At 44.7% G+C, this 14,203-nt stretch overlaps 1 protein-coding gene across 1 annotated transcript in view; it reads right to left on the reverse strand.

The window, feature by feature from the left end:
* Window positions 1-2,323: 2,323 nt before the first annotated feature.
* The window catches only part of GAD2 (glutamate decarboxylase 2), a 53,209-nt gene continuing 41,329 nt past the window's right edge, over window positions 2,324-14,203 (reverse strand). The window contains exons 12-16 of the mRNA XM_015414294.1: window positions 13,458-13,536; window positions 11,148-11,297; window positions 6,508-6,615; window positions 4,877-4,966; window positions 2,324-2,497 (exon numbers count right to left, since the gene is read on the reverse strand). Of these exons, the coding sequence (XP_015269780.1) occupies window positions 2,324-2,497; window positions 4,877-4,966; window positions 6,508-6,615; window positions 11,148-11,297; window positions 13,458-13,536 (601 nt within the window). The remainder of the gene's footprint in view (window positions 2,498-4,876; window positions 4,967-6,507; window positions 6,616-11,147; window positions 11,298-13,457; window positions 13,537-14,203) is intronic.

The following is a 14,203-nucleotide window of genomic DNA, read 5'->3' on the forward strand; positions in this document are numbered from 1 at the left end:
AAAAAAGTGTGGAAATACAAATCTAAGAATAAAATTATCTTCTATATCAGTGTTGCCTCTATTGGGATAAGAGGTGGAATATCAGCTCGCAACCTGCTTCTGCTACAAGCAACCCTACACCTTGTTGTTCACTGGCAATTCTGGGAAGTGAGTGGGAATAATTCTCCAACTTTCCTATTTTTTTCCAAAAAGGGGCGGGGGCCCTGTAAAACAGGAGATGGCCATGCTGTTTTTCTTATTGTCCACAGAGTATGGGCAGCTGGTGATATTGTCAGTCTTGGTTGCATTGAGAACTCATAGAAAATTGTCCTTATAAATGACCAACAGGAGACTTTTGCTACTATAACTGGTTGTGAAACCATAATTTTTGACAATTATGCCAAGATGTATCTCCTTATGGAGAAACACAGATTTTAACAGAAATATATGCTGGTCCTCAGATCACATCAGACATCAATAATTTAGGCAGCCACTGGTGATATCAATTCTTAGACCATGACCATTGACTGGAGGTAAGCACTGCAGGTATATTACAAGATGTTCCTCAGAGACCATCCTATCCGCCTTGTTCTGCTTACCTTCAAAGAGTGAATTGTATGAGGGAATTGCTTTGGCAGGCAACACCAACCATGACCTCACTACGTTGGCTCCTCAGCTCCTTCCAACCCCCCTTTTCAGTTAGTACAATTTTGGCATTCCTGCCTCATGTACTGAGACAACACACGATGTGTGGTCCTTTCAGTTAGTGCATTCATTATTTTGTGTGACCAGGGCGACACATGTATTTTCCAGGCTGGGAACACACAGTCCAAAACCCAGAGCTGGAAAATACATGCATCGCTTTGTTCTAGGGTTGCCAAACTGCAGGTGGAGGCTGAAGTTTCCCCGGAATTATAACTGATCTCCAGACTGTAGAGATCAGTTACGGTGAAGGTAATGGCAGCTTTGCAGGATGGTCTCTACAGCATCACATACCTGCTGAGCCCCTCCCCCCAAAACTCCAGCCTCAGATCTGCAGGAATTTTCCACCCTGGAATTGGCAACCTAAATCTGTTCCCACAAAAAAGCAAACAAACATACTGAAAGGATCACACTCTCCTGGTCTGCACAGTATTAGTGCCACAGTCTTCATGACAGAAAAGGGCATCGGACTGAATCGAGAACTCTTCCTAATTGGGAGTGGGAGCTGTTAATGCAGATCTTCTGGCGAATTTCAGCACTGTGACTCTGGGGCATCTCTGCTTCTCCCCTCTATCCCTGTTATGACAGCAATCTGAGCGAAAACTGCTGCCTTGGTGGTAAATCCTGCGGACTGTGCTGCCCAGAAACTGCTGAGCTTTTAGGGATTCCATCCATAGCTCATAAAGATACTAACAGCATCTCATTGGAGAAGACTCCTGATATAACCTCAAGTTAGGCTTGGGTAGGTCCCTGTACTGACTGTGAGTCTGCTTAGGTAGGCCATGTGGGAAACGTCTTCCGGAACAACACCATCTTGTAATTTCTCTGTTACTGATCTTCGCATTAAGAGCTGCAGTACTGTCTTGAGGTTTTGCAATACTAAACCCTGGAGATGCACAAGATAAGGGGGCATGTAGAAAAGAAATATTTCTTTTGAAGGATTTGGGCAGGGTTATGTCTCAAAATAAGCACTTTTTAAAAGTCTGATGTCCCCCCTTAGAAGGAAAATAAAAGATCTTATTTCCGGGACGGGAGCTTGCCCATTTAGTCTTTATAACCCATATAAAATAAAAATCTATATTTTACAAAATAGGATCTTCTTTAATATATATGTATATATAATATATATTTCTTTTGCAAAATTATATGTATTTAAATACATCTGAAGTGTTGTAATATGTAAATTAGAAATTCGGTTCTAATATACTAAGAAGGAAAAAAAGACAAAACATCTTGAAGCAGACGTTGCTTTCTGCTTTTGCCCTCTTTTTATTCCGTGACCATTTGGGGCAATTTGACACTGTTCAGTTTGGCTGTGTTGAACACAAACTATCAGTTCCGCTAACTGAACTAACATTTGGAGGGTGCAAGCATTTGCATTGTTCCCGATCTCTTTTGAATGCAGCCTTTTTGCGGATTACCTAACTGGCAAAAAAAGGTATTTACAAACTTGAGGGGAAGGGAGGGGAAAAAAAGACTCCTGAAAGGAGCAATGTTCTCAGTTTTAAATGGTACTCTACTTTGACACCACGATATAGAAATAGATTCACTTTGGAACAAACTACAAATACATTCACCACAGTTTGTGACAACTTAATTGTCTACTTAGAGAGGCTTCAGCAAAGCTCGGCAGACCAAATGATTATAAATCTTGCCCCAGGCGCTCTATTTCCTCAATCAGGAAATCGATGTCTTGGTGAGCTGCTGCTGGATTGGAGATAACCATACGAAAGAAGTTCACCTTGTCTCCCAGGGGCTGATAGCTGACCATGGTGGTGCCATACTCCATCATCCGGGCTTTAATTACCGGGGCCACCTTCACAGACATAGTGTGAAACGAAATCAATATTGTACAGTCTCTTCTTTGAACTTACTCTCAGGTCCAGACAAGCATGTGGAGCCCTCTCTGTAACATCTAGAAGAACTCATCTGATGTCACAACATCCTGCATTTCCCAGCCGCCGCCACCACCCCCAGCTTCAGAACATTAGCTGATTTTTTTGCAGAGGATGGGCAAATGTGCTTTGTTGTTGTTGACCAACAGCCAGCCTGACCTTGTAAAAATGCAGATGGGTGAAAAACTAGTCAGGTAGCAACAATGGTTACAAGGGACTGGGTGGACAATATAGTGGACAGTTCCATGAAAATGCTGACTCTGTGTGGCAGCAGTACAAAAAGGCAAACTCCGTTTTTGGGACTGATAGGAAAGCAACCGAAAATAAAGTGGCCAATATTGTAATGCCCCTGTGATGCAGCCTCATTTGGAATAGTGTCCACCAATGTTCCCTCTAAGCTGTGGAGTCTTGTGAGCAAGAATTCTACCTTGTGAGCTACTGGCATTAAGGTTGTGAGCAAGCAATTTAGCTACTGCATAAATTACTTCGCTCTGGAGCCATCCTTCCTGAGCTGAGACAAAAATGTGTGAGCCAGAGGCTAAAAAACTGTGAGCTAGCTCACACTAAGTCAGCTTAGAGGGAACACTGGTGTCCACTGTTCTGGTTGCTATAGCTCAAAAAAAAAAGGGGCAGAGCTGGAAAAGGTGCAGAAGAGAACAACCAAGATGAGTAAGGGGCTGGAGCACCTTTCCTGTGAGGGTACTTTTCAGTTTAGACAAAAGGCAACTAAGGGGAACATGGCAGAGGTTCATGAAAGTACACATGGACTGGAGAATATATAGAGAGAACTTTGTCTCCTTCTTCCACAATACTAGAACTCAGGGACAACCAGTGAAGTAGATGGGAAACAGATTTAGAATGGGCCAAAGGAAGTGCTTCTTTACTCCACAAATAATTAAAATGTGGAACTCACTGGGAGTGGATGTAGGGATGGCCACAAGCATATATTGCTTTATAAGGGGATAACTAGGGTTCCCAAATCCCCCCGGGGGGCGGATTTCCCCCCGCTTTTGAGGCCCGATTTCCGCCCCCGCGGAATCAGGCCTGGGGGAAACCCCACACCCGCGCATGCGCCGCCCGGATGTGACGTACAGACGCCGGGCACGCTGGGGGCAGGGCCACAGCCATTTGAGGGGAAAACATAGAGTTTTCCTCTCAAATGGCTGTGGGCCCCGCCCCCAGCATGCCTGGTGTCTGTATGTCACATCCGAGCGGCTTGCGCGCGCAAAGCGCGTGCACACACCCTCCAGACGCCAGGCAGGAGCCCCCCGCCACCAGGTAAGATTCATTTGGCAACCCTGGGGATAATACAGATTCATGGAGACTAGGTCTATCAGTAGCTACAAGCCATGGGGTGCGGTCAGACGATGGGCTTAGTGAGATCTGGCCGTGCTTCTAATTTGAACTGAATTTTTTTGTGCCAGAAAGTCCCATCCAAACATCCCTCCTGTAACCCACTGCACTGTATGCTCATCTCGTGGTCAGCCATTCAGATTATTGCTGCATGGTAACCACAAATCGAGTGTTCAGGCAGCATTTTTAAATTTTGTTTTCCCACACATGCAGAAGCACTGATTCGAAGCACCGCTCCTCTTTGACAGCTCCGTGATCCTTCTGCCAGAGGAATACTGGGATGTGTGAGTGAAGTTCTGGGAGCAAAATGGCTGCCGATATGAGAGCATAACGAGGGTCTGTTTCCACCTCTGTCCCAACCCCAAGATACATGAGTTAGGGTTTTTTTTTCTAACTAATTTTTTTTAAAAAAAATTGCAAAAATGGAAGGGAAAGTTCAGACTTCCCAAACGGCTTGATTTCACAACAGAGAGTTCAGACATCTGAAAATGCAGGGTGAAACCATCTAAATCCATTAACCTTGGACTTTCCTTGGTGTTGGAAAGCTTGCACTCAGAGAGAGGTGAGAATAGGGGGCTACGAATGGGGAATGGGATACAGACAATGCTGTTTGAATGTGCATTTTAAATCTGTGGGGTGACAGCAATGACATCAGATCAAACAGCATGTCTGACCACTGACTAAAGAAAATGTCCACATTCAGACACAGTAAACCTCTGAAATCCAGGGCTAGGAAGGCAACATCAGAGGAGGGCCTTCACCTCTGTGGCCTGTTTGCTTGGTCCTCCAGCACAACTGGTGGGCCACTGTGCAAAACAGTATGCTGCTAGACTAGAGGGAGCACTAGTCTGATCCAGCAGGGCAGTTCTTATGTTGCATATCCCCGAAAGTGCAGTCTGTTTTCATTATGGATTCATAATTTAAAAAATGGCTGTTTTCTTTTTTACCTTTGAAAGACGGTTCAGCCTTTCTTCATTATCCTCCATATCCCGTAAACTGGGAGGCAGGTACCAGAAGCAAACATTTGTATGCTGAGGCTAAAGGAAGAAGACCAATGCCTTAGAATGGCTCAGTGGTAATACATTTCATGCTTTCCCCCATCCCAAATGTATCACTTCCTAAGACAGTGATCAATGACTGTGTTTTCTTTGTTGACAGAAGCAAGGCCCAGTGAGAATCGCTGCCATTACTAGGTTCCCTGCCTGTGGAATTGTCTCTTGTGTCTTACTGTAACACACATCAGGGCTGGTATGCAATTCCTTAGGGGAGACACACATACAAATGTCATAACTACAAGTCACTGGAAAGAAAGACAGACATTAAATATGACTAATGCTACTTAATAATATAAAACAATATTATTATCAGTACCGTTTGTAATATATAGTACTTTACAAAGGGTCAAAAGCAAGAAGACACCGATTGCTGCCCTGAGGAATGTTGCATACCGAACTTTGACAGCAGGCCAGCATCTCTCATACTTTTTGGACAGTGAAATCTTAAACAGAGTTACATCCATTTAAATCCATTGAAGTTAATGGGTTTAGCAAGGTGTAACTTTGTTCAGGATTGCATTGTCAGTGTATACACTAACTGGAGTTTGAGATCCACCAGAATCTGGGTCAGAACCATGGCTTCCAGGAGGGTCAAATGCCTTTCTGGAATAGGTCCAGGATCTTCTGCTTTCCAGTACCTTCTAAACCTTCTCCAGAAACACAGGGAGGCTTCTGGTGTGGGGGAGGGGTCTGGTATGATGCATGCCACACAGGAGTCCAGCCAGGGTTGGGCTAGACCATCCCCACAGTATCTCTAGCAAAAGAAAAGGGTAAGGCTTTTACTGTCCCTTTGCTGGATCAGAGAAGTTCTGTAGTGTAGTGGTCAGAGTGTCAGATTAGGACTAGGAAACCAAGGCTTCACTCAATCATGAAGTTCATTGAATAACTTTGGGTCTATTACTCACTCCCAACCTAACCTACCTCACAGGGTTGCTGTGATGACAGCATGGGGAGGGAGATAATGATATCTACCACCACACCGAGCTCTTTGAAGGAAGAGTGTGATAAAAATGGATAGACAGATCATTCGAATCATCATTCTTGCCCTGACCTGGATAGCCCAGGCAAGCCTGATCTTGTCAGAACTTGGAATCTAAGGAGGGTTGACTCTGGCAAGTGCTTGGATGGGAGACCTCCTTGGAATACCAGCAGTCGGGAAGAGGGGGCAGGCTTTATTCAGCCACTTCTCTGAATATCCTTCAGGCCCCCAGTAGGGGTCAGTCACCAGAGGTCACCATGACTTCCAGCTGCACACACAGTCAGTCACCAGAGTTTGCCATGACTTCTGACACTCTGACCACTACACTCTGTGCACACACAGAGACACACACACACATAAAAATACCAAAAAAAGAACCAACATTCTTCTTGGGCTCTGTACTTCTCATGTTGTACAGAATAAGAGGGCAGATGGATTTTTTGTTGTTTATGTCCACAGTGGGGCTACTCATTTTTCTGTGTTATGTTTGATGGATATCCTCTAGGAATCCACCAGCTTTCCAAATATTTGCTCAAATACGTACCTTTCCATCGAACACCATTTCAAAGCCCTCTCTGTTCTTAATTTTGTTATAAAGGTATTCTGCAAGCTCCAAACACTTGTCGATTTGGGCTTCAAATCCTGTAGTGCCCTTCGGAACAAAGAAATAATAAGAGAGGCGGAGCTAAAAATCTGAGCAGAGATTGCAAAGGAAAACAAGACAAGTGATTCCTCACCCCTCTCTCTGACACTGTTGTAAACTTTAACCAACATTCTTTACTCCTTGTGGGAAACTACAGAGGGGCACACAAAGAAAGATGGACAGTCTGTATGAATGTATACACAGAATCCAGATGGCTGTAGAAGAGGATTAGAATATCCTTCATGAATAGGGATGAGCACAAACCGGCCCACAAATGAAACTTCGTGATGCATTTTGGCTGGTTCGTGGTTCGCAAACTGGCAAGAACTTTCCATAAACTTTCCAGCTGTTTGTGGCCGTTTGTGCCGGTTCATGAACTGATACATTTCCAAAGTTTGAGTTCAGTGGCACCTTTAAGATCAACAAAGTTTTATTCAAGGTATGAGCTTTTGTGTGCACACACACTTCCTCAGATACATTGACATGGAAAGTAACAGTTCATTGATATATGTATCTGAGGAAGTGTGCATGCACATGAAAGCTCATACCTTGAATAAAACTTTGTTGGCCTTAAAGGTGCCACTGAACACAAACTTTGTTCTACTGCTTCAGATCAACATGGCTACCCAACTGGATCTGATACATTTCCAGACAGACTGTATCTGCTCAATCTAAATGTTTACTCAGCTTCAAAGCAACCGGGAGGGCAGAACTTGGAGGGCATGTAGAGGAGCATCCGGGGGAGGGCCCCTGTGACTTTGATGTCTCTAGCTTGCACAGGATTCATTCTATACACTCCTGAACCTGCGCCTATCAAAATGACCGCCTGTCATTTCCTAGGCAAGCACTTTCCTGGAGGCACCTTCTTTAGGGGGCTTTAACTCAGACCGTGTAAATCCAATCCTCACCAAACTTGGAGGGCAGGTAGGGGAGAGACAGCTGGAGATCCCCTGTGAATCTGGTGTTTCCAGCATGCCAGGAGGATTGTTCTACCATATTACAAACCTCATGAACCGAACCAGTTCATTTAGCCCTTTAAAGTTCATGACCGTGGTTTGCAAACCAGGCATGTCACGAACTGAACTGCATTTTCCTGGTTCGTGCCCATCCCTATTCATGAACCTATTAGTGGTAACAACAAAATGGAATCTCCATGTACAGAAGCAATATATGTCTAAATATGAAGTCCTAGGAATGTGCATCAGACAAAGGCCATCATTTTGCACCCCGAGCTACTGTTGGAAAAAGAATCTTGGAGCCAAACTAGATGTAACATTTTAAATTGCCGTGAAGGTCTGATCCTGATTAGGCCTGCACTGTGGTGCTCTTGTTCATCCCTGCACCTTTTCAAGTGCCAAAGCAGCTGGGATGGTGGTGATATTGCTTTAAAATCCCCTTTGCTGTGGTGACCAGATGCAAGTGTTTAAATAAATTGGAACTTCTTCTCCACAAACCGTGGGAATGATTCAGAACCCCGGTTTGGGAGGAGGAAACAAACTCCAGCTCACCCAGGTACCTACATTCAAAAGTCCAGGCAAACTGAAGCTCAATTCCAGACTTTCCATATTAGGAACCTTGAACCCTACTCCACACATGAGAGGAGGGCAAGAGGGACCACACAATCCTTTTCAAATGAATCCTGTTTGTGCCAAGTGGTCTTTCCACATGTGGTTTTCTCTGGTCTGGGTACTGGACTACAGTGGTTTCCCCCTGAACGTCCTCACTTTCCAGTTATTGGGCTTTTCCATGTGGGATTTTTTTTCATCAGTTTTGACCCCACAGTGCTTCAGTTTATTCTGCACACATTTTTGTGCCTTTAATTTTCACTTAGGGCTTTTTGTTTTTCCCCTGTTTTTTCCCCAGTTCTTTTGAAACTACTTAACCCTGATCTTTTTCTGGAAGACCGTTTTGAGTCTGCTTTTTCCTTGTGTGTAATGTTTCTGTTGGTTTCCTTTTTCCTCCCTGCTCCCACCCACCTCCAGCCCGCAGTTTGATGACTGGGTTGCCATGGGCAAAACATTCCCTCTCTCCCACCCCCGAAGACAAGCAAATTCATTTTTTAAAAAACAGCACTAAAATATCAATATATTGCTGGAGTGTTGAAACAGTAGGCTTAGTATGTTCTCTGAATCCCCAGCATTCCTTAAAAAGAAAAGGAAGTCTCTAGTTTCTTCCCTCACAGATATATCCCTTTTTCCACAAGGGAGGAGAACAGAGACTTACTTTTTTGAAATATGAAAGATGGAAATTCAGAGAACCTCCTAAGCCTCTTGTTACTATGCTCCAGCAACACAGTGATATTTTAGTGCCGTTTTAAGAAAAGGGGATGGTGGTGCTGTGATGCCACCAATGACACCCCCTTCCCTTGAAAATCATGAGGGTTAGGAGAGGCACCAGATACTATGCTGAAAAGTTGGTGCCTCTACCTCAAGAAATAGCCCCCCAGAGCCCCAGATACCCATGAATCGATTCTCCATTATACCCTATGGGGACCAGTCTCCATAGGGTATCATGGAGTGCCCAGTGGACATTCCCCTCTGCTTTCTGATAACCTTGAAAGGGGGTGGGAAGGGCCTCCAGACCAGGGGATCCCCTGCTCCCAACTGGGGACTGGCAACCCTAAACAGATTTCTTTGTGGATCAACCCCCAAGAAAATCAAGAGTAATTTGAGCAGGCGGAAAAGGTTGTTGCTTTTCTGTGGTTTCCTTGTTGCTTCTCCATGCTTTCTCAAAGTAGATCAATGGAGGTTTGAGAAAGCATGGAGAAGCAAACCATGGAAAGACAAATGGATAATACTGTCAGGAGGACACTCAGGGAAAAACTGCTGTAGTTTGGCACCCAAGCCACAGAAAAACCTCTCTGTGAAAAGAGATCCCTTGTCATGAATCAACAGATGACTCTGGATTCCAGTCAAATCTAGCTCTTCTACTGCAATCCAGCATGGCTGCCCTCTAAAACATAGGATGTCGGCAGAATGGGGCCAATAATTTAAATTTGTCCTATATTCTTGGTAGCTTAAATCAATGGTTGAAATTGCCTCAATTTAAAAGCAGTCTGTCCCGATAGAGACCATAAACGCTTGTGGCCCTTCAAGCAGAATACTGCACACTGGCTATTTTTTGCGCTTGCCAGGCACCTGTTTTTGTATTCTTCAACTAATAAGCAAGCTTGCTTTTAAAAAAAGATTAAGCACTACATATGCTACACATGACCTAAGGCAATAGGAACCTGCTCCAAGATTTATAAATATTAGCATCACAATGATAACATAATACAAACATTATACGTCATGTGCATTTCTTGCAGGCAGTTGTAACAAATGAATTTATTCATCTTTAAGGCAATCTTGGCCTAGAAATGTGGGATCATTTGGCATAAAGTATTTATTTGGCAACATTTCACAACTGCAAAACAGCTGGTCCTTTGAGACTCCCTACAAATATACCCCAGAAAGGAACAGACTTTTAATTAGTTCCCCCACATCAATAATATGCCCGGCTCTAATTGCAGCATAAAATGAAAGCAGGTGTTCTAGCCACCGCTTTGCCAAGTCTAGTTTTGAAGAATTCCTACAACAAAACCCTCTTCCCCCGCAGAAGCTTTTAGCCTCGTAATGTGACAATCCTAATCCCTGCTAAATGGGCTAGAGGGAAGATGCAGCAATTGCTTCCTTAACGTCACTGGATTGAGGCTTGAAATGCGCAGTGGCTGAAATCACCAATTACTATTCATTTGTTCACTCTCAAGGTTGTGATTTCATCAATTCCATGGAAAGCTTGCACACAGCACATTGAAAGCTTGCGCTAGAGATGACTGGCTTCCTAGGAGCCTGCTGAGCAGTGGTCGCCTAGCAACCTCAAATACGCAACTTCCCTTCATCCATAGCCTCGCATGGTGGGTTAGACCGAGACTGGTTGCCTTTGTTGCATCTTTCTGCATTTTTCAGCAATGAGCTACTTTATGGCAGCTTAGCGGCAGGTTTTCTGCACTGTGATTCAATGAGAGCAGCTAGCTATGGCTCAGTAGGAGAGCGTCTGCTTGGCATGCCCAGGGTCCCAGGTTCAATCCCCAACATGTCCAGGTGTTGTTTTTTTTTAAAAAAGGATTGGGCAGGAAGTGATGTGAAAGACCTTGGCCTAAAACCCCAGAGAGTTGCTGCCAGCTTGAGCAGAACTGATCTTGATGGACCAAGGACTTCCCACGTTGATGTGTTCCAAGAGAGACACTGTTTTTCATACAGCAGCCAGTTGCTGTTTTATCGTCTAAAGGATATCAGAGGAGGTAACATAAACAAGCTGGACTCTGTATTCAAAGGACTCTGGGAACTTTTATATTGCTTTTGTAAAGAAACAACACTGAAGAGTCTTATATTGGTTGTGCTGTGCTCACAGGACAGTGGTCTGTATATCTGAAAACCATTTAAAAGGTGTATTTGCTGCCTCTTTATCGACCTGCTTGGGGTAGTTGAAGGATCACAAAAACAATCACGTGCCTCATTCTCACAAGCTTGAGACCCAAAATCATACATGGGAATGCTTACCTTGGCCCTCCACATAAGCCAGAGTTTAAAGACATCAACATGGCGGCCACATTGCAAGGCTTTGTCTCCGGTGTCATAGGACAGGTCGTAGTGCTTGTCTTGTTGAAAGAGGTAGGAAGCGTGCATTTGATTGCAGCTCTGCATGATCCCCTTGAAAGAAGCGGGAAGGCACAGTCAGGAGGAGGACAAGGAACTGGGCTTCAGCATAGGGAGGCTATATGCCCGGCACTGGCAGGTAACAAGGAACTGGGCTTCAGCATGGGGAGGCTATATGCCCGGCACTGGCAGGTAAATTGCTACTAGCACTCCCTTGTCCTCCCCACACTGGGGGGAAATGGCATCACTTGATACTACTTCCTGCCAGTAAGTGAGGCACACACTGAACAACACTCTAGGAATTTCCCCAGTCTCAGTAGTCTTTACCATAGAGTTTTGAGGAGACCCTAGAGTGTTGCACAAGGTGGTGATGTCCCTTCTGGTCATGCATTCCCATCTGTCTCCATCCTCCCAAGCCTTCCGCCGATTGACAACCATATTACACCCTTTGTCTAAGGCAATTTTGCATGGGCTGGCAACTCTACTTGAGTGGGATACGATGAAGCCCTGAGCTGTGTCAGCTTTAAAGGGCTTGCATGATTTAAAAAAAATTAATTTAAAGAATAAAAACAGCAAAATAATCAAAATATAAATATGAAGTTTTGTGTTTGCACTTATACAAAGATGAAGGTCACAGGCTGAAGATGAGGGTGATTTAGCTTTTTTCAGGCCCATGTTAGGCCCCATGTTTCACAGTGAATGCATGTGCATCGTGCATGTATGTGCGTGCATCTGTTTGTATCACCAGTATCTGGATAAACATGGGGTTTAAATCACCCATTCAGCTGCTCATGTGTTGAATGTAACATGAGAATGACTTAATACGTGCATAAAGAAAAATCAAGCATATGCAGTACACAGGTTGCACATGACTTCACCGTAACCTGTGAACAGGGCTAAATTGTGAGGCCCTAAGCTGTAGCTTACCAAGCTTATCCCTAAATCCAGCTCTTCAAGTGGAACCATCTGCAGGTCAGCTGGGGTTAAGGCACCGGGACAAGAAAAGGTCCTGATTCCCTTCATCTGAGGATTCTTGCAACAGAGCTCCCTTCCCGGAAAAGAAGCCCACCAGGCATTCGGGCAGTCTCAAGGCCAGCAGCAGCAGCAGATTGGACCCACTGAGACCTCTTGTCCTGCCAACTTCTGCCCAGTTCCCTGAAAAAGGCCCATGGAAGTGGCCCCTGCAGCCCTAGGTCAGATAAGTACCCCAGAACAGGAACACCACTTCGCTACTCCACGAAGGAAGAAATGTGGGACACAGATGGTAGAAATAAACAAAAAATAAAGGTGTCCTATCTAGGGTTTCCAGGTTCTCCCTGGCCACCGGCAGGGGTTGTGGGGGTAAGGTTGCCAGCTCCTGGTTGGGAAACTCCTGGAGATTTGGGGGTGGAACCTAGGAAGGACAGGGACCTCAGTAGGGTGCAATGCCATAGAGCCAACCTTCCAAAGCATCTATTTTCCCCAGAAGAACTGATCTCTGTAGTCTGGAGACGAACTGTAACTCCAGGGGATCCACAGGTCCCACTTGGAGGCTGGCATCCCTAGCTCAAATCCGGTTCTCCCAGATTAGACTCCACGCTCTTAACCACTACACAAAACTGACTGTCTGTACTGTTGATGCTGAGTATGCCCTGTTAGGCTCACAGCACAGAGACTCCTCTGCTACCAACATGCATCTGGCCATCTGTTTCTTCCCAAAGACAGGAGATCGGGGTGGACTGAACATAAGAACATAAGAGGTGCCAATGTTGGATCAGGCCAAAGGCCCATGCAGTCAAACACTCTGTATCACACAGTGGCCAGAAATACCAGTGCCATCAGGAGGTCCACCAGTGGGGCCAGGACATTAGAAGCCATCCCACTGTTGACCCCCCCCCCCAAGCACCAAGATGACAGAGCATCACTTGCCCCAGAGCCCCTAGCTATACCTTGTGGCTAATAGCCACTGATGGACCTCTACTCCATATGCTTATCTAATTCCCTTTTGAAGCCGTCCATGCTTGTAGCCGCCACCACTTCCTGTGGCAGTGAATTCCAAGTGTTAATCACTCTTTGGGTGAAGAAGTAAGACTGGTCACTTAATTTACAGGGAAATGTCCTGGTGGGTCACTTTTTGGTGGATTAATTGGTGTCACAATCCTGGGAAAAGGGATTTGGCAGATGAAAAGGTGAAGTGCCAGAAGGGACCTGAGACGCAAAATGACCGAGATGTACCTCTTCTCTGACGAGCAGAGCGGAACACTGCAGGGGGACTCCCATCATCTTGTGCGGGTTCCAGGTCACAGAGTTGGCCCTAGAACAGTAAACCATTTCAGAAGGAGACATCAGGGGGCTGGCTTGCAATCAGAGAGCCACATGCAAACAGGCGAACTCAAAAGGGGAGACCTTTATAAGGTCAAAGAAACAGGGCTGAAAATAAAACCAAACAATAAAAAAAACCCGGAATAGTTGTTTGATACTACAGTTGGGTCTTTTATGAACGTCCAAGAGAAGTTAATTGAAATGTATTCATATGGGCAATGTGCCTTGGAAATGACTGAATGTTTTAACACAGATATTTTGGACTTTGCTTTGGAAGCTCAACAATGTGGTTGTGGTAGGAAGACTAAGTTCTCTCCTGTTGCCTCCTCCTTAAATATTCATATTGTTTATACAGTGCTTTTAATATTCAACATATATTTTTACCATCACAGAATATACCCTCCAGTAAAATTTATAAAATGTACCCATTTGCAAAGAAGATGATGGTGATAATCTGATACATAGTTATACACACCTAAACCCACTGGTTTCAATGGTCACAGATGCACCTAAATTCACCTTAGGGTCTGACTACGTATCAGCAACACTGGGTACAACCCACTCAAAGTTAAGCTGTTTTAAGACTTTGCTGTCCTTGCATGCTTATACAGGACTGGAGTCTCATTGAAATAAGATGGGCTTTCTTCTGAGGATAGTGC

This window comes from Gekko japonicus, unplaced genomic scaffold, assembly GCF_001447785.1.
Source record: "Gekko japonicus isolate JY-2015 unplaced genomic scaffold, Gekko_japonicus_V1.1 scaffold80, whole genome shotgun sequence".
Classification (NCBI taxonomy): domain Eukaryota; kingdom Metazoa; phylum Chordata; class Lepidosauria; order Squamata; family Gekkonidae; genus Gekko; species Gekko japonicus.